General features: G+C 42.0%; 1 protein-coding gene across 6 annotated transcripts in view; it reads right to left on the bottom strand.

The window, feature by feature from the left end:
- Positions 1 to 27,012, bottom strand: part of PRDM16 (PR/SET domain 16) — a 635,076-nt gene that overhangs the window by 88,971 nt on the left and 519,093 nt on the right. For 5 of the 6 annotated variants that reach the window (XM_072608625.1, XM_072608629.1, XM_072608626.1 and 2 more), the window contains one exon: positions 3,858 to 3,992. In XM_072608625.1, the coding sequence (XP_072464726.1) occupies positions 3,858 to 3,992 (135 nt within the window). Of the gene's footprint in view, positions 1 to 3,857; positions 3,993 to 25,993; positions 26,133 to 27,012 lie in introns of those variants that run through there. The other variant, XM_072608630.1, reaches the window with a different exon arrangement.

The raw sequence follows: 27,012 nt of genomic DNA, 5'->3' as shown, positions 1-27,012 counted from the left end.
TTAGTAGAGATGAAGATAGAGTTCTATGTATGTTTTTTTTCTTAACCAATGGCATAAATACAGGACGAGGGTAGTTGTGGGTAGATTAAAGTTCATAAAAAAATAGATCTGAGGGTGTGAGTGGACTATAAACTAGATATGAGTCAACTGGGAAACATGGTTAAGAGGAGAGGGTGGAGGGGGGAAAAATGTTAATGTGATTATAAGAGCCATTAACAGAAGCAGACCATTCAGAAAGGTAGAATTTTTGCTGGATTTTGCCTCTTATTAGATTATATCTGACTTCTCCACCCTAGGAAGCTTATTATCATCTCGTAAGATCTCATTAGCCTTGCTTCTTCACCTCATCACTATCCCCTCTCCTGATTGGAGGGTAGGACCATGAACTCCTAAGCCATCTCCTCATTTCTTACCTGGCTGTACTCCTTTGCTTCTCTCTAACTTCTCCATCATGCTTCCGAAAGGGAACTTCCCCTATTGTCATCCTCCATTAAGCTGGAAGCTTCTGGAAGACAGGGTTCCTTTTGGTTTTTTGTATTTGTATTTCCAGTATTTCCAGTTCCTGGTACATAGTAGGTTAATAAATGTTTCTTGATTATTGACTATCTGGAATTTTGTGCTCATTTCTCATTCTCATACTTCAGGAAGGCTATTGACTGGGGTAGACTGGAGCCATCTCTTAGAGGCTCTGAAAGCTTATTGTTAAATCTTCAGAGTGAGCCTTTATGCCTTGGAAATTGTCAAATGTTATAAGTCAGGGCTTGATTTATTGCTTTGTTGATCATCTAGATTTAAGAAAGTAATGGGAAAATGTTGATAATATGCATTAAACTTAAAAGTGTGTCGCACATTTTCAGAGAGCTGGTTGTTAAATATTTACCAGCACACCTCTGAATATTAACAACCTGAAGTGTATGCCATAGAGGGAGACTAGAATGTTGAAATGACTTGAAACTATACATACCAAGCTTTGCTGAAAAGTTCTGGAGAAGAATTTTTTATTGGGGAGGGCAGAGATGATTTGAATAGGAGGTGATGGCTGTTTTTTACACTTTGATTTGTACGTGGAAGAATTACATTTCTTCTGTTTGACTCTAGAGGGTTAGAGGGAATCAGGAAAGACATTTTTCCTAATCCATTAAATTTCATTGAACTCCTCTGAAGAAGCCTTTGATCCTGGTAGCCCAAGAGTTTTCATACTGATTTAAAAAAAATGAGGAAACTGAGGCTCAGATATGGTTCAGTGCAAAACCAGACCCAACAAATTCAGCATCTCAGGAAAGAAGCAGATATGAACAATACTATAAATGACTAAGACGAAGACCTTTGATTGGAAAGGGGAATTAACAGAGGTGCTCAAGATAGGTCTTATTAACAATGGTGGCTTCCTATTTTTAATGAATTATATTCTTGCTAAGTAGGGGATCAGTTGAATGCACAAGTTACATTGTTGTCTTATCCTTATTTTGGGGCCCTGGGGAAAAGTCCTAGTCACCTCAGTCTAGAGAAGGTTCAGGCAACATGGGGCTAGTTGAGATGCAAAGTCAGGGCTAGAATCCAGAGGAGGAGATGTTGGAATCACTTGGTGAAATCATTGATTGACAGATAATTTACAGCCCAGTTTTTGTTTTTAACAAAAATAAGCAAACAATGAGGGAGAGAGGGACTCACAGATAGACAGAGACAGAGACAGAGAGAGATACAGAGAGACAGAAACACACAGAAAGACAGAGACAGAAAAAGAGAGAGAAATGAGGATTTTGAGGGTCCGTAGGAGAGTTTGTCAGGCTTTGAATGGCTCCATTCTGTCCTGGGACACTGTTGAAGTTTTGAATGAGACTTTGGACTCTCATGAGTTGAATTTATGGTGTTGTAAGGATTCTATCATTTCATTACCACAAGGGTTCAGATCATGCGGACAAAATAACTCCAATCCCCTTTAGTAGCCTGTTCAGAGAGTCTATTGAACTTCTGAAGGTTCTGGACTACCTATGGGTTGGTTCTCTCTGCTCCCTGCTAAAGAGAAGAAATGTAAAAACTCCTAAAGCATTTCAAACCCTTCTAAAGCAGTGACTTTGCTGGAGAATAGACAAGCCCTTCTTGAGAACTTGGTGAAACGCAGCCATTTAGAAACTATTTTCCCAAAGACATTTCCTATCCTTAGGTTCTTTCATTCATTCCTTCAACAAGTACTTATTAAGTATCTACTGTGTGCCAGGCATTGTGCTACAACATTCTATAATACTGGTCTTGCAGCCCCTTCTTGCACCACCTAGGGCAGCCCATACCATGTGAGGATGTTTCTAATTCATTTGGAGTTTTCCCTAAGGCTTTCCCTGAAGTCTGCCGCTCTGCACCTTTCCCTCATGTTTCCTAATTCTTTCCTTTGGGCCAAACCCAGCAGAAAAAGGTCAATGCTCTTCCAAATAGACACCTTTCAAACCCTTGAAGACAACTATCAGGTATCATCTCAACTTAGCCTTCTCTTGTCCAGGCTAATCGCGTCTTGTTCCTTCTTCTGTCCCCTCTATTTACAGCATGATCTCAGGACCCTACCCTATTCTAACTGATATTTTCTAGGTCCTCTCTAGTCTTTCAACGTCCTTCCTGAAACATGGTGCCCAAAACAGAGAACAGGACTCCAGATGTTTCCAAGGAAATATTGTCCTTGCTTTTGTAGAGATGAGACTCACATATAGATTACAAACAGGGATGGGCAGGAGCCAACTTGTATTGGCTCCTGAGACCTGATTGTTCAATGTGCAAGGTGAGCATTTACAACTTGGCAGTGGCAAATGCTTTTGATCAGGGCCTGATTTATCATGTTGTTGATTGCCTAAACTTAAGAAAGTGATAGAGGAAATGGCAATAATGCATATTAAAGTTAAATGCATAAAAAGTTAAAGTTTGAGTAAATTTTTCCTCCCTGGAGAGTTGAGTGTTAAACATTTACCACCAGACCTCTGAACGTAAGTGAATACTACCCATGCAATAACCAGCAGGCACAAGACGAAGAACTGAAAAGTCCTTTAGAGAACAGGATATTAAGTATTGAATGTTAGGGAAAGGAGTTACAGACTCAGAGCATTTGAGTTCATGTTGGGAGTCATTTAACTCAACCCATGACCCTAAAAAGAATCTACTGCAACACATCTGGCATTTTATGGTTGTCCAGTCTGCTCAGAGACTTCCAGGAGGGGGATTCCACCCTCTCCCATGGTAACCCATCCCACTTTGGGACCTTAGAACATGGAATATCAGACCTGGAAGGGCCCTTAAAATAGAAAATGTCAGAGCTGAGAGGGGCCTTAGAATACAGAATGTCATCTGGGAGGGTCCATCTAATGGCCCATCTAATAAAATCTACTTCAGATTTCTCATTTGACAGTGTCATTGTAGGAAAACAACTTGAGGTTTAGGTTCTCAACCACCCTGACCAATTTGTCTTCCCTGGAATAAACATATTTCATTTTGGAACCATTTAATTCTATCTGCTTCAAGGCTTAGCAACAATCTCTTCATAGGTTAGTAAGCAGAACGCACAAGTTTACATTGTTGTCTTATCCTTGTTTTGGGATTCTGGGGAAAAGTCCTAGTCACCTCACCCTAGTGAAGGTTCAGCCGATATGGTGCTAGTGAGATGCAAAGTCAGGACTAGAATCCATATGAGGAGATGTTGGAATCACTTGGTGAAATCATTGGTTGACAGATAATTTACAGCTCTGTGGAATCTAGTTATCACAAAGGATCAGAGAGTTGATACAGAATACACTCAAATTACTATACTTCGATTTCAAAGAGTTATAACAAAGGACACAGATTTCCCCCATGAGTTTCCTCATCCCACATGGGCCTACCTGCTCATTAATTTGACACACAGCTAGATTCTGGTCATCTCGGGAGCAGGCCACCCGGATATACTTCAGCCAGTTCCCATTTCCAGTCTGGTTAGCTTCCACACAGAATTTCTCACTGCCCAGATCATCAGCAATCTGTTGGGGGTGGGATGGGGGGAGAGGGAAGGGGAAGAGAGGACCAAGGAGAGAAAAAAGATAGTGGTTATTAGAGGTGATGGCCCACCAAGGGTAGGAAAATATGCCCAGAGATCTTGACAGAATTCTCATGTACAACATTGCTCTGAACCAAAAGCCCAATGACTTGGTTGGGTGGTAGTGGAGGAGGAGGTAATAGGGTGAGCCATCATCAGCCAGGGATCTATGAACAGACCACCAAATTTCAGAGTTTGATGGGCCCTCAGGGGCCAATGAATCCAACCCATGATTGACCAAGAATCCATTCTATGATATCTCTAATAGGGGGTCAACTAGCTTTTGCCTGCAGACCCTCAATGAGGGCTTCTTCCCCCTCCTCATCTCTCCTCCCACCATAGATCATTCCATTTTGAGACAGCTCTCGTTGTAAATTTTCATGGTATCATGCTTAAGGTTTAAAATCTTTTTAGCAGCAACTTCAATACATTATTCTTGGTTCTGTCCTTTGGGACTACACATAATGTGTCCATTCCCTTTTGTAGATGACAGCCTTCCAAGTACCTGAAGGCAGCAATCATGTCCTCTCTTGTCCCTCACCTTCTTTTCTCTAACCTTAATACCTTCTCATTCATTTAATCAATCCTAAGGTGGAATGAGTTTGAGTCAGTTGGTCTACCAGCATTAATTGAGTACTTACTTTGTACCAGGTACTGTACCAAGCACTGGCAAAACCAAGACCTTTCACCATCTTGTTTGAAACTGTTGTCTAGCTTATCCATATTCTTCCTAAAATGTGGTACCCAGATCCCAAAGAATCCCTTACCAGTCCAGTGGATTATTAAATCCAGTGGAAATGATTATATAAGGTCTAGGATTGAAGGGAAGTATGAGGGCAGGCAGAAGGATTAATGGATGATTCTCCCCACCTCCATTTCATCCTATAATGTGGCACCCAGATCCTGTCTAGCCTTTCCATTCACACATTAATCCGGTAGAAACCATAGGAAATCTGATTTGGCTATTCAAGACTTGGGGTTGAATGGGGGAGTAGAGGGGACTGAAAGCTGAAGAACCCATGATGATTTCCCACAACTAAACAAAGATTACTGTACTGGGGAGGGTAATAACCACAATCACCTCAAGTCCCCAGTAAAATGGTTGCAAGTGATTACAGCCTTGGGCTAATCTTTTCTAAAAGCACATTGACCTCACAAACATGGTGTACCAATAAGATGGCTAAAAAAGGATCTGAAGGTAAAGGTGTCTACATATCAAAGGCTGGAGGTATTTCTCTGTGGCTCTAGGAGGGTTTGAGGTGAGAAGGTGTGTGAGCCAAGCACTGGGATGATTACTTTTATTTTCTTAAAACAGGAAAGTCACCGTTTGACACCCCAGGGGCATGAAAAGGCTCAACCTTTCACACCAGGCTTCTAAAGGAACTGGAACAGGGAGAATGGCAAAGTTCTAGCTTTCTCAGCCAGGGTAAGAACCGGAACTCTGAGCCACCCCATTTACGAGAATCTGCCTGATTTGAGAGTCAAAAAACCTCACCTCTCCCCTCTGCTCACAGGGCAGGATTTCCATCGGATTTGCTCTCTCGTGAAATGGAAGTTGCAGCCCACAGTGGGCTAGGCTCACATCTCCCATATTTTCTCTTCCCCATTTGGGTCCTTTCTTGACTATTTTTGTTTCCCTAATCAGGTATAGCAGAAATATTCTGAGGAAGAAAGTCCAGAGAGCAGTGATCAATCTTAGCAGAAGTGAGAAACTCCATAGACAGGGGAGGAGAAGAGGATGGATGGGCTCAGGGAAGTGGCTGCTTCCTTGACTCAATGACCAAGGGTTCAGACCACATTGTTAATTAGAGGTTGGTGAAGTGACTTGCATTATAGAATTGTAGATCAAGAGCTAGAAAGAACTTTAGAGGCCATCAAAACGAACCCTTCATTTGATAGATGAGGGAACTGAGGCACAGAATGATTAACTGACTTGCTTAGCGTGTCCCACAGCTAATAAGTGTCTGAGCCGGGATTTGAACTCAGATCTTCCTGACTCCAAATCCGGTGTCCCTTCTTCTACACTATCCCAGGAAGGGGAATGATGAGGAAAGCATTTATTAAGTACAGTATGTATACTATGTTAAGCACTGGAAATACAAATACAGGCAAAGTATGTTATTCTTGCACTGAACAACTAACATCCTATTAGGGAAAGACACCTCATATAGAGAAGACACCTCATGTAGGAAACTGATGGTTAGGTGACAGAATTAGAGAAATATCAGCAAATACAGAAACATCATCTGTGGAATGACTATCCTCTGACATTTTAAGGCATTCCTTAAAAGCCTACTATGTGCTAGGTTCTGGGGAATACAAAGACAAAAACCTAAATAGTTCCTGCCCTCAAGGTGCTTCAGTTCTACTGGAGATAGAGCTGCTTATTAGGAAATGACTTGGAAGGTCTATGAGAATTTGGTTTTGATGTTCTATTTCTTCAGTCATGGTAGGGGACTTTAAGTTGACTCCTTGAAGGCATGGACTTTGTGTGTCCTAACTACTTATTCAATTGTTCTTCCATATTTGCAACACATCCCATGGGATTGCTATTATTGTTATTTTTAGTTTTGAGATGCCTTGGAGAGAAATGTTTCCAGACACCTTTGAGATGTAATTCTTGGAATGTCATTACCAGGGCAAAATAATAAGGATGAAATTTCCAGAAACATACAATAGTACTGATGATCAACAACTAATAATTATTAATAATTAATAATAGTGCTGATAATAACAATAAACTGGTGATGAAGATGAAGATGATGGTGGAGATAATGATGATGAACCCATCAGCCTTGGTACTCCTCATCTTTACCCTTAATCTTTCTGGTTGGAGGGTGGAACCATGGACTTCAAAACCTCCATTTAAGGAGGGAGTGCAGTTCAGAAAATCTCATTTCTCACATGGCTTCACTACTTTTTGACTCCTCTGCCTTCCCATTAGACTCCTGGGTATATTCACTATCCATTCCTCCCTCCTGCCTTTAGTTTCCTTTTATGTGTTTTTTCCCTCCATTAGATCGTAAGTTCCTTGAGGGCAAAGACTATCTTCATTTTTATATTTGCATCTCCAGAGCTTAAAAGCATTTGACACATAGTAGGTCCTTAATAAATGTTTATTGATTGATTAATGATGAAAACAATGATAAAAGATAGCTGTGACTTCCCAAAGACCATTAAACCCAACATGTTACATTTGAGAGCCACTGATTTAGGAGCAGAGACGTAAACTAAATGACCTTTTAGAGAAATAACTCCACCCATGGCCATTTAATCCATCTATCTGGATGTATAATTGTGGATGTGGAATCCTAATTCTCAGAGTTGTAAAGGACCCACCTTCTAATCCAACCCATCCACTTCACAAGCTGGAATCACTTCTAAGGTAACTTTACCAAGAGGTCATTTAGATTCTGCTTGAACGCCAAGGATTGGAATTGACTTGCAAAGTCCTTCCTTGCTCTAAATCTGTGACTTGCTTCTAGGGACAAGGGACTCACAACCCTAGAAGATAGTCTATGATGCTGTTGGACAGTGCTAACAGAAAATCCTTCCATTGAGCTGAAATTTACTCCCGTCTTGCTTTTGCCTGCGGTTGCTGCCCCAAATCACTATCTCCATTGTATAAGTGAAAAAGCTAGAGATCAGAGAGGCTGAGTGACCTTTTCATGATAGCACAGCTTGTAAGTGTGTTGGAGGTGAGGTTTGAACCCTGAGTCTTCTGGACTCCAAGTCCAGTGTTCTATCTACCACACCATTTTGTTACTCTAATGCCTTGCTACATGACAGATATGTTCCCATATTTAGAATTGGCAGCCATATCCATTTCAGGTTCCAGTTGCAATCCCACCTGGATTCAATCCTTCTGCAGGATGGAGATGAGGCAAGCATCTATCAGACTGGGAAAGATCTCGACCACTATTTCAATCGGCCCAGAAAGAGTATTTCTGATCTACATGTCCTGTGCTTACAGGGAGTTAGGGCTCGCCCTCTTTTGATCAGGACACACTTCCTTAAAGCAGAAACATCTGGGAACCACAGAAACCTCAATTTGAACAGGATGGAGGGGGCATGTGTTCAATATAACTGTGAAGCCAATTGTAGGCCAGGGTGGGGGTGGGGAAAGAGGGATGGAGGAGGCTTCTTCCAAACAAGTCAGACACCCTGATGCCAAAACCAGAGAAATGAAGAGCTTGGGGGAAATCTGGTTCAGCAGTGACCCGTGGATGGAAAAATCTTCACACTTAAAATCTTTGTCTTCAGTGCTCTTCATCTCACCTTTCTGCTTCCTTTCCTCTTTTCCCCAAATCCCAGAATCTCAAGAGTCTGAAAGGACCTCAGAGGGTACAGAAATAGTTCTTGTTTCTACAATACTTTAAAGTTTGAAGACAGAATTCATTTGATCCTTCCAACAGCCCTGGAAAGTAGGTGCTACTATTACTTAATTTTGGAGATGAGCAAACAGAAGCTGTTTCCAGCACTGCCCAGCCAGGAAGTGTTTGAGGCAGGATTGGAACTCAGGTCCTCCTATCCAATGAGTGGTCACCCCAATGGAAGATCTCAAATGAGAAAGATCCTATTGGCTCCTGTCAGCCCTTTCCACTTTCAGATAGTGCCAGTTCTTAGGATGCTGTTCCTTATATTAAGTCTAACTTCATCTCCTTGCAACTCCCACCCACCACCTCTACTTGGTCTCTCTCTGTGGCCAAGAGAAAAATAAATCTTATCTCTTTCCTATGGACAGCTCATCAGATGTTCGACAGTCTTGGATGACGTGGCCCTCAGTCTCCCCTTCTCCAGTTTAACATCCTCCAGTTTTTCAAGTGGTCTTTACCTGACGTGATCCCAAGACCTTTCACCTTCATGATCACTCCCTCCTGAGATCTTCAATCTGATCCACATCCTTCCTTGAAGGACCCAGAACTGAATAAAGGAGGCAAACACTGACTGAATGGAGTTATGGAGAGTGAGACTGTAATAACCTCCCTAATCCTGAACCCTGCAACTCCTACAATAGCTTAAGTTGGGAATAAATTTCTTTACCATCATGTCAGATATTGGATTGATATTGAGTTTGTGATCCATTGAAACCCTCAGAACCTTTTCAGAGGAACTGCTGTCTAGTAATGCTTTTCCTCTCCCGAATTATATGAAGTTGATTTATTGAAACCAAGTGAATGACTTCAATGCCCATTCCCCTTTATCCCCAGATGGCAGATCCCCTCATGAGTCTCCAAGTCCCTTGTAGAAATACTGATACATGTATCCATATGGTGATATTGGGGACTTAGAAAATCCATCCAGCAACCAACAAGAATGTATTAAGCATTTAATCTGTTTTTGGTACTGGGTTCAGTGTGGAGGAAATAAAGATAACAAAATTTCCCTGCTCTCAAGGGAAATTTCCCCCATTTTCTCCAGCCCCACCTCTTTTTAGGAACACTTGCATTTTAAAAGTGGAATCTGGAGAGAGGATAAGGCTTAGTATCCAAAGGAACAAATGGTAGGAATTCAGAAGCTGTGGAAGTTTGGTTAGGGGGATTCTTCTGAGAAGCTGCATGTTTCAGTGGGTAGAGTACTTGACATGGAGTCAGGAGGACCTGATTTCCAATCCCAATTCAAATACTTGTTAGCTGTGGCTCTGGGTAAGTCACTTAACCTCTGTGCTTCATGGAGAATGGGGTTGGGCTCCATGAAGTCTAAAGTCCTCTCCAGCTTGAGATTTATGATCCTTCAGTTCATTGTCACAACACGAGGTGATGGGGGAGCCTAGACTAGATGAGAATGTGATGGCTGTGCTTGGGTGTGATGAGCAAGAGTTCACACAGCTGGGGGAGTGATGGGGGGGGCGGGCGGTCAGAAGGCACTTCCTTCCAGTGAGGCAAGTCCTGAATTTACCAGCTGTGCAGCTGAGGTGTCCCTTCGGCCCATGTACTCTGTGGCTGACACCTCTTTATAGGACCCACCCTCCCTCCTACACTCAGTGCCGAGGCTGTGCAGGAAATCAGCCGAAAATATCAACAAAGACCTGTGGTTGGTTTCACCTTGAACTGATGCGCTCACACACAGGCAGTGTTCCTTTGCCAGGGGGAGGCCAGGATGAAAGGGGAGCTTAACCCCAAGAGTCACAGCAGGCCCCCAAGGGTTTCCGACCAGCGTGAGCTGGAAGGAAAAAATCTGAAAACTGCAACTTATGAATTCTCAGCATCACTCGTGACTTTCCTGAGGGACTCTTGGCCAGGCCTTAGGCCCTTCTTTGTCTCCTGTAGGAGAACTGGCTACTGGAAAGATGGTCAAGCAGACAGCATGCTTCAAATCCAGATTGCAGTGACATGGCAGCTTAAGCTTCCTTCTGTGGTCCAGGTCTGGTTATTTTCTTTTACTCCCTCCAAGAAAGCAGAGGCTCTCCAGCGCTCTCACTCTGTGACATCCTTCCAAAATGCACAAGGGATCATAGGATCATAGATCTTGTAGGGACCTTAAGGATTATTTCAATCAACTTGAGCTCCAGAGAGTCAGTGACTTGTCCAAGGTTAGACAGATAATAATAAATAATGATAATAATTGTGCTTTAAAGTTTGCAATTCACTTTAAGTAACTGTCTCATTTGGTCCTTACAGCAATCCTAGGAGGTGAGTGCTATTATTATGCCCATTTGACAGGTGAGAAAACTGAGGTTCAGATTAGGGAAGTCATTTGCCAAAGGTCTCACAGGTAGGAAGTAGTATGGTCAGAATTTGAACCTAGGTTCTCTGGCTCTGAATCCAGCATTCTGCAATCACAGGGATCCCAATGCCTAGATTTCTTGAGTTGAGAAGGACCTCAGAGGACATCTAGTCCAATTTAGTCCATCTAGCCCCCTCCAAAAAAAAAAGAGTACTCGTCCCTCTTCCCCTCTTCCCCTCTTCCTCTCCTCCTCCTTTTCTTTTCTTCCCTCTCTTCTCCTTTCCTATCTCCACTCCTCCTCATGGTCCTCTTCTCCCCTCCCCTCCCCTCCCTTTTGCTCTCCTCCCCACTCCTCCCCTCCCCTCCCCTCCCATCTCCTCTCCTCTCGTCTCCTGTCCTCTCCTTTCCTGTCCTGTCCTGTCCTGTCCTGTCCTGTCCTGTCCTCTCCTCTCCTCTCCTCTCCTCTCTGCCACCCTCTTCACTGATTCTATCCTATCATAGAGTGGATAGAGCTCTGGACTTGAATCAAGAAAACTCGTGTTCAAATTCTCATTCAGACACTTCTTAGTGGTATGACCTTGAGGAAGTCACTTAATCTCTCTAAGTCTTAGTTCTCCCAACTGTAGAATGGGGGTATAAAATGGTGTAATGTGTAAAGAGCTGACCTTGGTGCCAGGAAACCCCAGGCTCAATACTTGTTCGTAACACAGGTGCTGTCCAAACCCAGCCAAATCATTTTCAATGCATAGAGAGGAAATTCTCTGAGACTAAGGTGGTAGAGTAGGTGCAAATCTGCACTTGTAAAATGAATTTCCTCCCTGGGAGTTTACTACATCAATGAAATCTTAAACTTGGTCCAAAAGGAGAAAAATGGGGATAAGAATGGTGTCAAATTCACAAGGTTGTCTGGAGGATCAGATGAGATACTGTGTACAAAAAGTTTTGAGATCTGAAAGCAATATAGACATGTGATGTATTACAATATAATTTTATAGTGATCACATAACCTTATATTGTATTGTTAGTGTGTAGTGTCAGCCATGCCTACTCTTTGTGGTTCCATTTGGGGTTTTCTTGGCAGAGATACTGGAGTGGTTTGTCATTTCCATCTCCAACTCTTTTTACAGATGAAGGAATTGAGGCAAACAGGATGAAGTGACTTGCCTAGGGTCACACAGTTAGTGTCTGAGGTTGGATTTGAACTCAGGAAGATGAATCTTCCTGATTCCAAGTCCAGTGCTCTATCCACTGAACCACCTAACTGCCCCTTATATTTTACAATTTAATATAACAAAAGTAATAATGAGAGAGGCCATATGGCATAGTTGACCTTAGAGTCAGGTCAACTACATTCAAGTCACACTTCTGATACATGCTAGCTATGTGACTGGACAAGTCACATGATGATGATGATGATGATAGCTAGAATTTATATAGAACTTGAAGGTTTGCAATCAACTTTATAAATACTTTATCATCCTCAACACAACCCTGGGAGGTAGTTGCTAAGATTACTCCCATCTTCCAGAAGAGAAAACTGAGACACACAAAAGTGAAATGACTTGCCTAGGGTCATGTGGCCAGTATGTGCCTGGGGCAGGATTTAAGTTCAGGTCTTCCTTACACCAGGTACAGTTCTGGGCAAGTGGCTAAGTCTTTATGTTGCACAACAAGATAATAACTTGTATTGGTAAAAGGCATTTCTATATAAGGAATCCCCTATGCTAATGAATAATAATAATATATTTTATATATTTTTAAATTTTTTATATATTTAATTTTAATATAACAATAATATTTAATATAAATAATTTATTTATTATATAGATATATATTATATATTTAATATAAGTAATATTTAATAAAAGATATATTTCATTTATATATATTTAATAATATATTTATATTGTATATATTATATTTTATAAAATATAAATAAATAAAATAATGAGAATAAGAATAGGACAGAGACTAAACTATATCTAGTCTCTGTCCTATTGTTATTCTTATTATTTGTTTGTGCTTTATAGACATGGAGAGTTTTATGTCAGATTCAGAATTACTAGAAATTACAGAAAAAGTTATCATCAAGGACCCACTTGTTGACTGATAAATATTATTCTAGGAAATGGTAGAAATTGCAATACATTCCTGTGGGGATAACATTTAGTATCTATTAGAGATCTATAAAGATGCAATCAGTGGCCAGAAGTATACAACCATCTTTTGCTACCCTTTCTAAAGTAATTGATAACAAATCCCTTCACTCCAAAGACATGTTAAAATATCCATGAGATTTTCACAGATAAGACTACTTGAACCAGAGAACCAAAGCAGACAACCGTGACCTTCAGTCCCCTGGTCATAACAGAGAGGCAGAAGAAGGTAAGGATGATGTTTTAAATAATTGTTGTCACAATGAATACTCGTAATCACCAAACTACATGCAACGGGGCAGTCCCCAAATAGAGAGAGTTAGTAGAAGAAATGAAATTGCATGGAAACAGGGTCTGATACCCATCACCCCCATCCTTCTCTAGGTTCCAGGAGTTATCTCAAAGACGAAGAATTGCTTATATCCTGATACTGTCATTCAAACACAATCATGTCATCCATTGGCTCAATAGTCCACAGATCAGTTAAAAATCATAGCAGGACAGATACTTGTCTTCAGCCCATTTGTATTTAGACCCCACAGAGGAAGATGAAAAAATGAGAAAATAGTGATGATGAAACTAACAAAAACAGACATTTACGTAATGCTTTAGAAGTTACAAAGTGCTTTATACATGTGGTCTCATTTGATCTAATTAATCCCAATTCACATTTCTATAACTCAGTTCTATGGGGTTGTCAATACAAATATTATCTTCAACTTCTTTATGAGGAAACTGAGGCACAAGTTAACTTGCTTAAATGATTTACTCTAGGTCAAAGGATCACTCAGGTGGGACTTGAAACAGGTTCTCTGGCTGGAGGAGGTTCTCAAAGTCATCCTGGTTCTCTCCATTCTGCCACAAGGATTTTGTGATTCCCCTCCCCTACTTCTGGGCCAAGGACCATGACTGGCCTCGCTAGGGTTCTTCCTACTTCAAGATTCCCCCATTGCCACTGGCATTCTACAGAGGTTAATTCTACAATACGGAATTTGGGATTTCACAAGACTCCTTCACTTCTCACTGATTTAGAAATGGGGACCATGATGAGGCTTCCCTTCTTCCAGCCCTATCGGTCCTTTCCAAAGTCTACACTGGCATCACCATCCTCTTGAGTAATCAATGCATATAATGAACTGTTCAGTCTGTCCTCCTCTCTCCAGTCTGGTCTCTGGTCTCACACCTCTCATGCTGTGTATCCTAAATATTCAGAAGTAGAGACTGTTCCTTCTCTCTATTTTTGTCTTTTGTGCTGGAGCACACAGTGTCTATGCCTTCCCTCTCCCCAAGTAGAATGTAAACTACTTAGTGTACTATATAAACATTAGCTATTATTGTGTATGTCCATAAATAAATGAGAAGAAAATCAAATATCACCTCTTACACAAGACCTGTCTTAATCCCTCCCTCATCCCCCAGCCAATTGTGAGTTTCTCCCCATCAGGTTATTATGTATTTACATGCGTACATGTAGTTTCCTCCACTATAATGTAAGCTTTTTGAAGGTAGGGGTTACTTCATTTTTATCTTTGTCCAGCACCTAGAAAAGTGCTTGGTACATTGTAGGCACTTAATAAATACCTGTTGATTGCTTGATATATACAAAGAACTACCACAATGACCAAAGTCTGGAATGATCTTATTTAATTCTTACAATGATCTTGTGATGGAGGTACTATGATGGCTCTGATATTACTGATGATGAAACCGAGGTTGGAAGGAGTGAGGTAATTTGACTAGAGATACTGATAATGGAGATAGAATTTGAACCCAGTACTTCCGGACTGCTAGTCCAGTTTAGGAGACGGCACTAGGAACTGGAGAGGTCAGGAAAGGGCTTGAGTAGGAGGAGGTCTTTTGGAAAGAAGTTCGGGATTCTTTGAGGTAGACTCAAGGAGGGAGAGCATTCCAGGCTTAGGCACAACGTGTGCCAAGTGAAAAGTGGAGTATCTGAGTAGAGTAAGTGCCTAGCAAATATTTATCAAATGGAATTCTTGAATGGTCGGAAGAAGAGAAATCCACAAAAATGATTTGGACCATGCAAAAATTGCATCAGGACTTTGAGCAAATGTGTAGGCAATTTCCTACTGATCACAAACTGGTCCCCCTAGTTCTTTCATCCCAGACTCTTGAAGGGCACAGCAAGGTCAAGGCTGAGGAGACTGAGGCATGCCAGACCCGTGACTGACCCTGGCTCTTCTGGTGCTCAGATGCTATCACCTACTTGTGGTCAGTGGAAGGGAGGGAAAAAACTATAATCCAAAGGCAAAAACTACATGGGGAGCCCTGTGGAGGGTGAAGCCCTTCCTGATCAGCTGAATAAATGTATCTCTTGCTACTGTGTCAGATTCACAGGATTATGGACTTGGAGCTAGAAGGAAGGGAGCTCAGGTGGTAGCAAGCCCAATGCCCTCATTTTACAAATGAGGAAAATGAGATCCAGAGATAAGTAACTTGCCTGAGATTGTCAGAAGAGTTTTGCACTCTTCTGACTCCAAATTCACTGTATCAAGTGGTCTTCTGTATATGCTGTTCAGGGCACCCAGACTGCACCACATCTAAAGGTTATAGATGCCAGAGGTGACCATACATTTGCCTTGTAAATCAAACTGTACTTAGCACAGAGCCTGACACATTTTTGTTCAGTTATTTCAATCATGTCTGACTCTTTCTGACCCCAATAGGGGTTTTCTTGGCAAAAACCCTGGAGTGGTTTTCCTTTTCCTTCTCCAGCTCATTTTTACAGATGGGGAACCTGAGGCATACAGGGTGAAGTGATTTGTGCAGAGACACACAGCTAATGTCTGAGGTTAAATTTGAACTCAGGAAAATGAATCTTCCTGACTCAAGGCTCAGAGCTCTATCCACTGCTCCACCTAGTTTCCCTCGCCTGGCACATAGTAGGTGCTTAATAAATGTTTAATGAATTGAATTGAACCCTGGAAGGAAGAAAGGATAAGCGAACCAAATCTACATGTCCTGGTTTGGTTTCCACATATTGAATTTTGAGGATCACACCCCACAGCGCCTAAAGCCACTTACACTAAACATCCATCTCTGTTTAATACTGGACCCCAATTCAGAACTGAAAGTACCTTAGATGGCAGCTAGTTCAACCTGCTCTTTTTATAGATGGGGAAACTGAGGCACATAGTGGTTAGTGGTTTGCCCAGGATCACACAACTAGTAAGGATACTGTACTACCTGGGGAGTTAGGTCAAAGGCTTGAGACCTCAGAGTCCATCTTCATTTTACAAATAAAGAAGCTGAGACCCTGAGATCTCAAGTGCTTTGCCCAAAGTCATGCAGATAGTAATCACCAGCCCAGAAATCAAATGCAGGGCTTCTGACACTAAATTCAGACTACTTAATGCTGTATTCCCACTGTCAGCTCCTTCCCTTTGGAGGATTTTTGCCTCATCCCTTCTTTGCAGTGGGTAAATGTGTTTGCAAGAACTGAGGCTTGAATTAGCTTGAGTACAACCAGTCCCCTCCTGCCCTGAGCTCAAAGCTGAGTCCTGGAGGGCTGTAGAATGGACAGCCCAGCTCCGTTTTCCTTGGTGACCAGCACTCAGTGAACTGCCCTGAGAGGAAGACTCTGGGTTCCAAGGGCTGGCTTCCAATGGCAGTCAGAGGAAATTGCTGGCCTGTTCGGGGGCTCATGTTTCCTCTCTCTCCTCTGTTTGGCTGAACCGTGTGCCAGTTTGGATCCCAAAGGCCTCACTGATCTTGGACAGACAACCACCCCTTCCCCACCCTGTCCCCCCTCCCTTTTCTTCCTTCCCTCCCCCAGTTCCCCCAGCCTCATAATTCACCAACATCAGAAATGCTGAGTTATGAAGCTCAAGTGATGGAAAAATTATCTTAACCTTTACGATTTTTTTGCACATCATTTGAGGTTTCCTGCTCTTCTCATTTGTGGCCGCTGCACTGGGCTGTTTCTTTCACATATTCATGGGCCCAGTCCAGCGTTTGGCCTCATCAGAGGTGTGCTGTACAGGCTGGAATGCTGAGGGATCTGTCGTCAGTTAGCCTAATGGATTCCTAGTGCGCTCGCTCGGGGAAACAGACCAGCCAGGAATTGGCCATCATGGGCCAGCGCAGAGTCCTTTTGCTCTAACACCATTCCCCAGAAGCTGAGAGTGCCATAAACCTTCTCATCCCAAACTTTGCAAGGATCGGTCTCTGACAACTTGGCCAACATATGAATTTTATTTGGCAGGAGCCAGAGGGAGATTTCCCTCCCTTTGCCCTCCCTTCCATCCTCGACCCCCTTCTTCTTAATGACCCACGAGCTGATTTAGAGCAATAAGCTGGAGGCATGAAGTTTTGTGTTTCTTTCCCTCCTCCCCCCTCCATAAAAAAACCCTACAATTTATGACTTTCACAAGTAGCTGAAACAGAAAGTCCATTCTTGTAACAGAATGAGGTGGGGGGAAAGAAGGCATCTAGAGAAACACCTCAGTCCATGTGCGGACACGGAGCCTGGGTGAACTCATAAATCTAGCCTCCTGCCTTCATTAAGGGGGCTTCCTGGTGATCTGGTCAAGAGCTAATGAGAAACGTGGAGGAGTAGAAAGGGGTCATCGTAGTGCCAAGTGGATGAGGGGGGCATGGTAAGGCTGGCCACTGAGGTTAGATCCTCACCTGCTTGGTGGGGGGAGGAGAGGGTGGGTGAAGGCGAGAGAGGGAGAGGGAGAGAGAGAGAGAGAGAGAGAGAGAGAGAGAGAGAGAGAGAGAGAGAGAGAGAGAGAGAGAGAGAGAGAGAGAGAGAGAGACAGAGAGACAGAGAGAGACAGAGACAGACAGAGACAGAGACAGAGAGACAGAGACAGAGAGACAGAGACACAGAGACACAGAGAGAGACACAGAGACACAGAGAGAGAGACACAGAGAGAGAGACAGAGAGACACACAGAGACAGAGACAGAGACAGAGAGAGAGAAGGAGAGAGAAAGAGAGAGAATGAGCAAGAGAGAGGGGGGATGGGGGGTCACAAAGGGACTTTTACAAAAACAACTCCCTTGACTGAAGCCAGTTCCCTGACATACAAGGTCTGCCTGCTGTTCCCCAATAGTTATTGGTAAGTGAGGGAGAGAGAAGAAAGCTGTTTTGAGAGAGCTCTAACTGAAACTGCTTTCCATCCATCGAAAGTCTATACTGTTTGGGGTGGGCACTCTCTCCTTTCCCACCCATGTAGGGTATGCATGACCTCTTGATGGTCACTTAGAGGAGTTGTGGTCGAAAGAGGCATCACCCAATGGCCAATCCCAGGATGAGCTTTGGTACACTCAGCCAGACTGGAAGCCTTTGCAGCCTAGGACTTTAGGACCCAAGATGTAATCCCAGAGGCCAGCTAGTCCTTCTAGTCTTAAACTCTATGTGCCACTGGGCAATCCTTGATGACTGTAAGCTTAAGAAGAGTTACCAATCTATATCTGTGGAAGGACTTTTCCACACTGGAAACTTCCTACATGGATGAAATTATAGTCCCAGAACAAAAGAAAATCAAAGAAAAAAAGACAAAACCAAATGCTATTAGCCCCTTGAGAGAGACGCAGGAGGAGGAGAGTTATATACTCATCCCAAACATGACAATAGGATAGAGTTTGTATGTATGGAGGGGAAGGAAATGGGAACTGAGGGGAATGGGAACTGATTAATAAAGGTCTTCCCCTTTCCTCTCTAGCCTGCCCAATGTCCTTCAAAGAGGGCTCATAAAGGTTAGCCCAACTCTCCAAGTCTTCTCTCCCCTCTCCACCTTCAGCCAAAAGTATTTTCAGAAAGATGTAGAGCCTTACTATGGCCAGGGCTTTTGCCTGGAAAGGGGGCAAGGTCAGATGTGAACCTGCTCTGATGGCATCTCTGGTGGGGAGTACAGGCTGGAGGGCTAACTTTAGATTTCCTTCAGATTCATGTGAGGTGTAGCTGAAGCTGATAAGCCCAGGAGAATGTCCAAGCCTGGGGTGGGATGAGGGTTCAGGGATTACCAACTACCTCCTTCCTCTGTTCTGAGCTTCCCATTCCAGCATTTTTATTGAGTTGGTGACAGAGTGTGGGAGCTTGCCATAGCCAGCCTGGGCCCCAGATCCTGTTTTCTTGTTGGGCTGTGTCTGTTTAGTAAATTAAAGGAATCGAGTCATATCAGCATCCTATTTCACCATCTAACTCCTCTGACATAAGAGTGAGTAGCAGCTGAGGTGGGGCAGGGTAGGGTAAAGTGGGCAGTGACCATCAACAGCTCTGGAGCAGCCAACCAGTCAGGATGGAAATGCTGCCAGAGAAGTTCAAGGGGATGCACATGACAGAACAACATGGATGGAAAAACAAGGAAGAGAAATTTAAGTCTCTTGATAAAAATCTATCTCCACTGTGGTTCCAGTGAGGGGTGGAGATGGGGAAAATAGCAATTATTTCCTTGCTCAAAGGTGTAGACCTATCATGTACCAGCCCTGGGTATAAGATCACATTTTTAAAGAGTCACTCAATTACCCTGGTGGAAAGATTTTCCTTTAGTTGTTTTTCCTCTGTATCTTTCACTGTCTGATCATTTTCCCTCCTCCTTTCTTATGGTTTCCTCTCTCTCTGTTCCTCCACCTCTTTTTGTTTTCTACTCCTGTCTCCTGTCTTTCTCCCTTTTTTCGTACTTTGCCTCTATCTGACTTATTCTCATCTGCTTTGTTCTTGTTTCGATCTTTCCCTCCTATCTCTAACCTGCTCCTTCCTTCCTCTTCTTCTATGCTTTCCCCAAACCTCTCCTTTCCTCTGCTCGTCTCTCATCTCTTTTTCTCCTTTCCCCATTTTTCTGCCATTCTCATTCTTTCTCTCTCTTCTCCTCTCCTCTCTCTTCTTTTCTCATTTTTCTCCCCATCCCTCTGTCTCCTCACTTCTCCTTGACTTTTCTCTTTCTCTCATATATTCCTGTTTCTCTCTCTTCATCGCTCTCTCCCTCTTTCCTTTTCCTCTGGTCCCCTCTGCTGTTTCTGTATCTATTTCCCTCTTCTCTTCTCTTTTTCTACTCTTCCTTCCCTACCTCTCTCTCTCTTTTCCTCTTTCACTATTTCCTGTGCTTTAAAAGGGCAGGGGTGGAGGGGGGTGGTGGATTGGGAGTGCTTATAGTAATGTCTAATCACTCTACAGAATGCCAGAGAGTTAAAATGTCAAAACAGAAGACGAGTTTGGGGTTGATGGCAAGCATCTATCTCAGCCACCTCTCATGTTCCCCCCTCGAATGTAACTTATACTTTGCTGATTTAAATTAAACAGTAGACAGTGGAACCAAAAAAGAGAAAAAGTTACAAGAAAATCACAGAGCCATGTCAGATGTGGTCCACTGCCTGCCTCCATCAGAAACGAGGTCACTTGACCTTTTGTGTAACCTGAATACAGACACGTGCACACCCCGATATCCAAACTTTCCTCCATTCTCCTTCAGCAGATCCCAATCAGGCTGAATTTTCTCCTAAAAATGTGTCTAGTCCGGCGCTGGCAACATCTGCTATTTGTCTCCTACTTAGGCATTCATCAACAGCCACCATCTGGAGCCCTGACCCATCAGGAATAAATTGGAAAATTGGTGATCAAAACAGAGGCTCTTGCATCCAGAAGCAAATGAAGGAATCAATCAATCCAGAATTTCCTGAATCCCAGAGAAATGGATTCTGTTAGACCAGCCTAACCCCCAGGGTCTCAGCAGTGATGAAGAGGGAAGGCATTCCAGGAATGGGGGACAGCTTGGGCAAATACACAGAAGTAGGAGATGGAGAGTTAAATTTAGTTAGTAGACCAGTTTGAAAGGATCTGAGAGCTGAGAAGAATTGTATTAGACTGCACATATCCTAGGAGACTCAGGAACGGAGATGAGAAGATGGTGGTGGAGATGAGAAGATGGTGGTGAAGATGGGAAGATGGTGGACTCCTTTATCAAATAGTGAACTCCCTGTCAGTCAAGGTATCCTAAGAGAGGTAACATGACTGGGACCATGGAAAGATTTGGAAGAAGAAGATTTATGTTCAATTTCCATCTCTCCTATCTACTATCTCTGTGGCCTTAGCCAAGTTATTAATCCCTTTGTCCAAGGGTTTTCGGTACTAGGGCCCAAATATCTTCAAAGGTCCTTTCTAGCTCTGAGATTTCTAGCATGGAGGCTGATTTGCTTTCTCAATCAAAGCCTGAGTGATGATTTAGATCAGTCCATTTTACAGAAGGAGAAAGTAAAATTCAGAGAAGAGAATAGACCCTTGCCCAAGAACACACAACTAGAGTGGAAGGAGCCCTCTGAATCTTCCTTTGCTCTCAATGGGCTGCTTTGGAGCTGGTCTTATTTGTAATTCATTTGATGTATATAAACTGACTGCATTGTCTACTAGATGACAATCTGTGTCTTAGTCCTTGGTGATATTCCTGGTTCCTTCAACCAGTCCTAATATGACATCGCCTTGAGACCCATCACCATTATTGTCACCATCCTTCTGGACCTCTCTTATCAATTTCCTTCCTTAAAAAAATGGTGCCCCAAGAAGAATACAATACTCCAAAAATAGTCTGAGAAGGTCAGATCACAAAAACACACTCAGCTCCTTGTTCTGGGGAGCTATACCTCTCTTAACATTATCTAAGAACCCATTAGCATTTTTGGTTGGCTGTCAGGCCCCAGTGTGGACTCATATTGAGCTTGTGTTCACCAAAGATCCCATAGCCTCATCAGATAAACTTGTGTTGAATCATGCTTCCCCCATATTGCTCTTGTGAAGTTGATTTCTTAGACCCAAGTGTAAGACTTTACATTGATCCCTTTTAAATCCCACCTTATTAGATTCAGTCCAAGCCCTAGCCTTTCACAGTCTGTTTCGATCCTGACTCTAATGTCCTGTGTGTCAGTTATGTCTCCCAGCTTTGTGACATTTGATAAATATGTCTTTTATGCCTTTATCCAAATCATTGAGAAAAGTGTTAAGGAGTATGAAGCCAAGCACAGATTTTTAAAGTGGGGGGAGGGAAGGGTACAAATATTTACTAAGTACCTACTATGTGCCAGGTACTATACTAAGTATTTTAAAGATATTATCTCATTGGATCCTTACAACAACACTGGGAGGTAGGTGCTATTAATATGCCTATTTTACAGTTGAGGAAACTGAGGCAGCTAGAGGTTAAGTGACTTGCCCAGAGTCCCACAACTTGTATGTAACTAAGGATGATTTTGAACTCAGTCTTCCTGACTCCAGATTCAGCACTTTATCCACTGTGCCACTGGTCTGTAAACATTCTATAGCTTTGCCCTGATTTAATGATTTGCCTGACCTTGCCAAAAAATGAAACAAGGATAGTGTGAGCTGTTTTTGATAAATCCATGCTGACTCTCTGCTGACCTTTTTGGATGTTCACTAGTCCATTTTAGAATGTACTAGTAACTATATTAATATATTTTAGTATATTTATTATTATCTATTATCATACTACACATTGCATGCTTATATAACATGTAAATTATATATTTATATATAACACTTTAATAACCCATTCTAGGAGATAGGATCAATTACATTATCTGATATATTTATTATTATATGTTATAACTACATATTATAAAATGTATATTGTGTTTGTATGATATATAAATTATATATTTAATATATAATAATGCAATATAATAATATTACAATATAATAACTATATTATTTAGTATATGTTAATATCTTTATCATATGCCATATATTATATGTATATATGTTTATGTAATACAGAAATTGTATATTTGATAACACTAAAATCCTATTCTAGAATATGCTAGTAAATATATTATTTATTATATGTTATATATTACATGTTGTCTAATATATGTTTGTATACTATATAAATTAAATATTTGATATATAATAATGATACTTTAATAACCGATTTTAGAATTTCCCCAGAATAGAAATGAAGATCCCTGACCTATGGCTTACTGACTCTGTTCTGTTCTCTTTTTTGAAAATTGAGATATGTTCTTTCTCCAGTCCTATTCTCCACAGACTTTCAAATATAAATTCATGATGGCTTAGCTATCCTATCTTTCAGTTATTCTAGTTCCTGATAATCTAGTTCCTCTGGATCAGGTCATTGACATTCATGGAGGGCAGCTGGGTTTGTCTCACTCACTCCTTACTTATCTTGGGTATCTACTCCTTCCTGGCCATTTTTGTTCTGACTTTCCCAGTCTAAAGGTAATTTCTCTTGGCAGCAGAAGCAAAAACAAATGAATGAAGAAACAAGTAGTTCTGCTCAATACCTCAGCAGACACAGGATTTGCAAACAAGGGGCCAACCTTTGTGCCAACCTTCAACAATTCCCTTCTCACATTTTGAGAGTCATTATGGGTTGGGGCTTTCTTCTGATCATCTAAAGAAATTTATGAAAACAGCATGAGGGCCTGCTTTGTCCTGATAAGAGGAGGCATTTGCTGAATGGGACCTTGGGAACCTGGAACACCTCAGTAAAAGTTGGTCCAAAGTTATCTTCTTCTTCTCTCCTCATTGCTATGATCCAATCCAATTCCCCCATTATATTCTACTGGAAAAGTCATTCTTTTTGGGGTGGCTGGGTTACCACTCTTGTAGATTATAATAGCAGTGCTGTGGAGATGTTTCTAGAAGTCTGGGAAAAGCAATGAATTTTGCTAAGAGAAAGGAGTCCAGAAAGGCTAGAAAGGATGTTGGACAGAAGGTACCAGGTTTTGATTCTAGGTTCTAATACTCACTAACTTGAGGGCAAATCATTTCACTTGCATCTTTGGCCTTGTTTCCTTGCCTGTATCTTCGTCAGAGTACTGAAAAGTGGGGTACACTGATATTCCACTAATTATATTATATATAATATAAAATATCTTTATTATTACATAATTTTTATATATATATATGATATATCCCTCAATGCAGTAAATGAATTTTCTTCTAAATTATTCTTCATTTTATAAAAATCTTCAGTTCTCCCAAAGTGAATAATCTCTCTTTTCCCTTATGATATCTCTTTTTTAAAAATTAGCTTGAATGATTCTGTGTGTGACTTTGGTGAGATCATTTCCCTTCCCTGGGTTCCAGTCTCCTCATCCATAAAATGAGGGGTTTGAACTAGAAAGCCTTCCTGGTTTAGAATTCTGTGACTTGTTAATATTTCTTTTCCTAAAAGTTGGCACCATCTGTAGTTACCATGATGCTTCTGTGAGAAGGCTAGCACTCTACTTGTAGCCAATCTTACAACCTGCTAAATGGGACCGCGCGATTAGCACCGTGAATTGCCTCTCATATATTCTGAGGAGCAGTTGCAATTGCAGGATTCATTCATTCATCGGGCATTTATTTATTATCTACTATGTTCTAGACACTGTACTCGATGCTGAAGATACAGATTGAAACGGAAACAGTTTCTACCCTCATGAGGTTTTTGCTCTTTTAGGAAGAAACCATATGATTTCTCTCTCTCTCTCTCTCTCTCTCTCTCTCTCTCTCTCTCTCTCTCTCTCTCTCTCTCTCTCTCTCTCTCTTTCTCCCCTTCCATCCCTTTCTGTCCCTTTCTCCATCTCTCTGTCTCTCTCATTCTCTATCTCTCCCTTTCTCCCTCTTTCTATATCTCCCTGTTCCTCTTATTCTTTCTCTCATTTTTCTGTCTGCATTATTCTTTTTCTCTCCTTTCTCTGCCTCTCTTTTATTCTTTCTCTCTCTGCATTTTCAGTCTTAATTCTCCTTTCTCTGTATCTACTATTTTTGTCATTTTTTCTTTTTATCTGTCACTCTCATTCTCTTTGTGTATCTGTCTGTCTGTCTCTGTGTCTCTTTCTCCTATTCTCCCTCACTCTTTCTTTCCCTTTCTCCCTTTCTCTCTGTCTCCCTCGTTGTCTATTCCTCCCTTTCTTCTTCTTTTAAGTATGCCTGTCACTCTCTCCCCCTTTATCTTATTCTTTCTTTCTCTTTCTCTCTGTCTCTATTCTTTTTCTTTTTCATTCTTTCTCTCTTTTCTATTATTCTTTCTCTTTCCTTCCATTTTTCTTGCTCTCTCTCTTTCTCTTCCCTTCTATGTATTATTGTCTCTCATTTTTCCCCTGTATCTATTATTTTCTCATTCTCTCTTCTCCTCTCTGCCTCCATCTCTGTTTTTCTCTTCTTGCACATAAACACATATGTAAAATACAAAGCCGTTTGTAAGGGAATGAGAAAACACAATCACCTGGGGAGTCAGGACAAGCCTCATATAGGAGGTCACATTTGTGCTGAACCTTGAAGAGAGCTAGGGAGATTGAAGCAAATGATGGAGCAGGCACATAACTCACACAAAGGCAGGAGATGGGATCTGAAGCTCCTGACAAGTCATTCCTAGCCCTAACCATTACACACCACACAGGACGGTGGGTTACCTAAAAGGAACCAAGGGCAGCAGCCAGGCAGTACAGATAGAAGTCTTGGGTTTGAATCTTGCTCTGTGGGATCCAGAACAAGTCATAAGGGCAACTGGACCCCATGGTTTCTAAAGGTCCTTTCCAGCTCTAAATCCATGATCCTTTGAGGTCTGCTTATACCATATAGGCACGATAAAAATGTCAAGGGCTAAAATAGAATAATTCACATTTCTATAGCTTTTTAGGGGAAATAGGATCAGAGACTGAAAGAACCTCAGAAGTGTACCTATTCTTCCCCATTTCACAGATATGGACACTGAGGCTGAGAGATTAAATAATTCACCTGGGGTCGCACAGTTAGATGTCAGAAGGGGGATTCAGAATCCAGCTTTCCCAACTCCAAGCCTAGCACACTCTCCTTGTATTCAGCTGTACCACAAAGTTTCACCAATTGCCTTCTTCATGGCCTTTTGAGGCCTAAGAGCATTAGGTACCCCATTTTATAGATGAGGAAACTGAGGCTCAGGAAAAAAATTTACATCATTTTCAATGGAGAGAATAGAGGTGAGAGCCAGGAGCCAAAATTGAACTTTCTGACTTGAAGTCTCTTTTCCTTACCATCTCCTGAGTAGCTGCTCTTTGCTGGTGTAGACCAACCATGGGATGAAGTCTACTTAATAAAGAAATTCCAAAGCCAGCCTGGTTAAGTTTTAAGTGTCTTGCTGCTTGCCCTGGCCGCTCCAGACTTACCCCAGTCATTGTTTCTCTGCCTTGATACCCATGCATTCCTTCCTCCTCTTCTCGCATCCTCAGACTGAGAGGACAGAGGTTTCCTGAAGTCAGATTCACTCGGAGCACTCCAATCCATTGAGTGACTGTCTTGAGAACACCGCCCCCACCCCCACCCCTAACAAACCCACCATTCCTCCAGGCGCCTATAGTACAAGAGTCTTTCCCTAACCCTCCTTACTGATTTGCCTCTTCTCCAGCCCATCAGTGAGTGGGGCAGGACCTGAAGCGGTTAATAATATAATCACCAAAGAGCAAACCCATCGCTTCATCTATACAGTGACTAATTTGAAATTGGCTTGGCCACAGCAGAAGCAGCAGGAGATCATAGGCCTAAAGGTTGCATGTTACCAGAGTTGGCTGTGACCTTCTGAATTCTGAAGTGTGAACTATTTTTTTAATCATTAGAAATAATAATAATATAAACAACTCACCTCAAGCAGATTCCCTAATACAGCTGAAGTAGCTGTGAGAGTGTGAGCCCCAGTGTACCCCCCACCACCACAGGAAGCCCCCTTCCTCCCCTCTCCTGCCCCCCAGTCACTAGAAAGGCTTCTGGCAAACTGTCAGATTCATAACCTTTCTCAACAGATAGATATGAGTAAGACAGCCCCTGCTGGGTGCTGTATTTGGGCTTGAGATGGTGAGAAACAGTTGGGTTTGTGAACTTGGCACTCTCTGAAGAAGAAAAATGCATGCTTCTTTCTCCCACCTCAACAACTCTGCCCCCAAATGACCCATTAGGTGCAAATAAGGATAAGACCTTTTTGCCCTGAAGGAAGAAAATGGGAACCTCACCACAGATAGCGTAGGAGTCCCAGATAGGCTATTGGGGGAAACTCTCACTTCTGGGGAAAAGGAAGAAGAAAATGGGGTACAGGCAGAAGCATGCTGCTTTGGAAGTTAGAGGTGGTGCATTCTAATTCCAGCTCTGATATTTTCTTAACCTTTGCCCCATGGAAGGCCTGAGAAAATAAAGG

The sequence above is a fragment of the Notamacropus eugenii genome, chromosome 5 (assembly GCF_028372415.1).
Source record: "Notamacropus eugenii isolate mMacEug1 chromosome 5, mMacEug1.pri_v2, whole genome shotgun sequence".
NCBI lineage: Eukaryota > Metazoa > Chordata > Mammalia > Diprotodontia > Macropodidae > Notamacropus > Notamacropus eugenii.
This window is presented reverse-complemented; position numbering and strand designations above follow the sequence as displayed.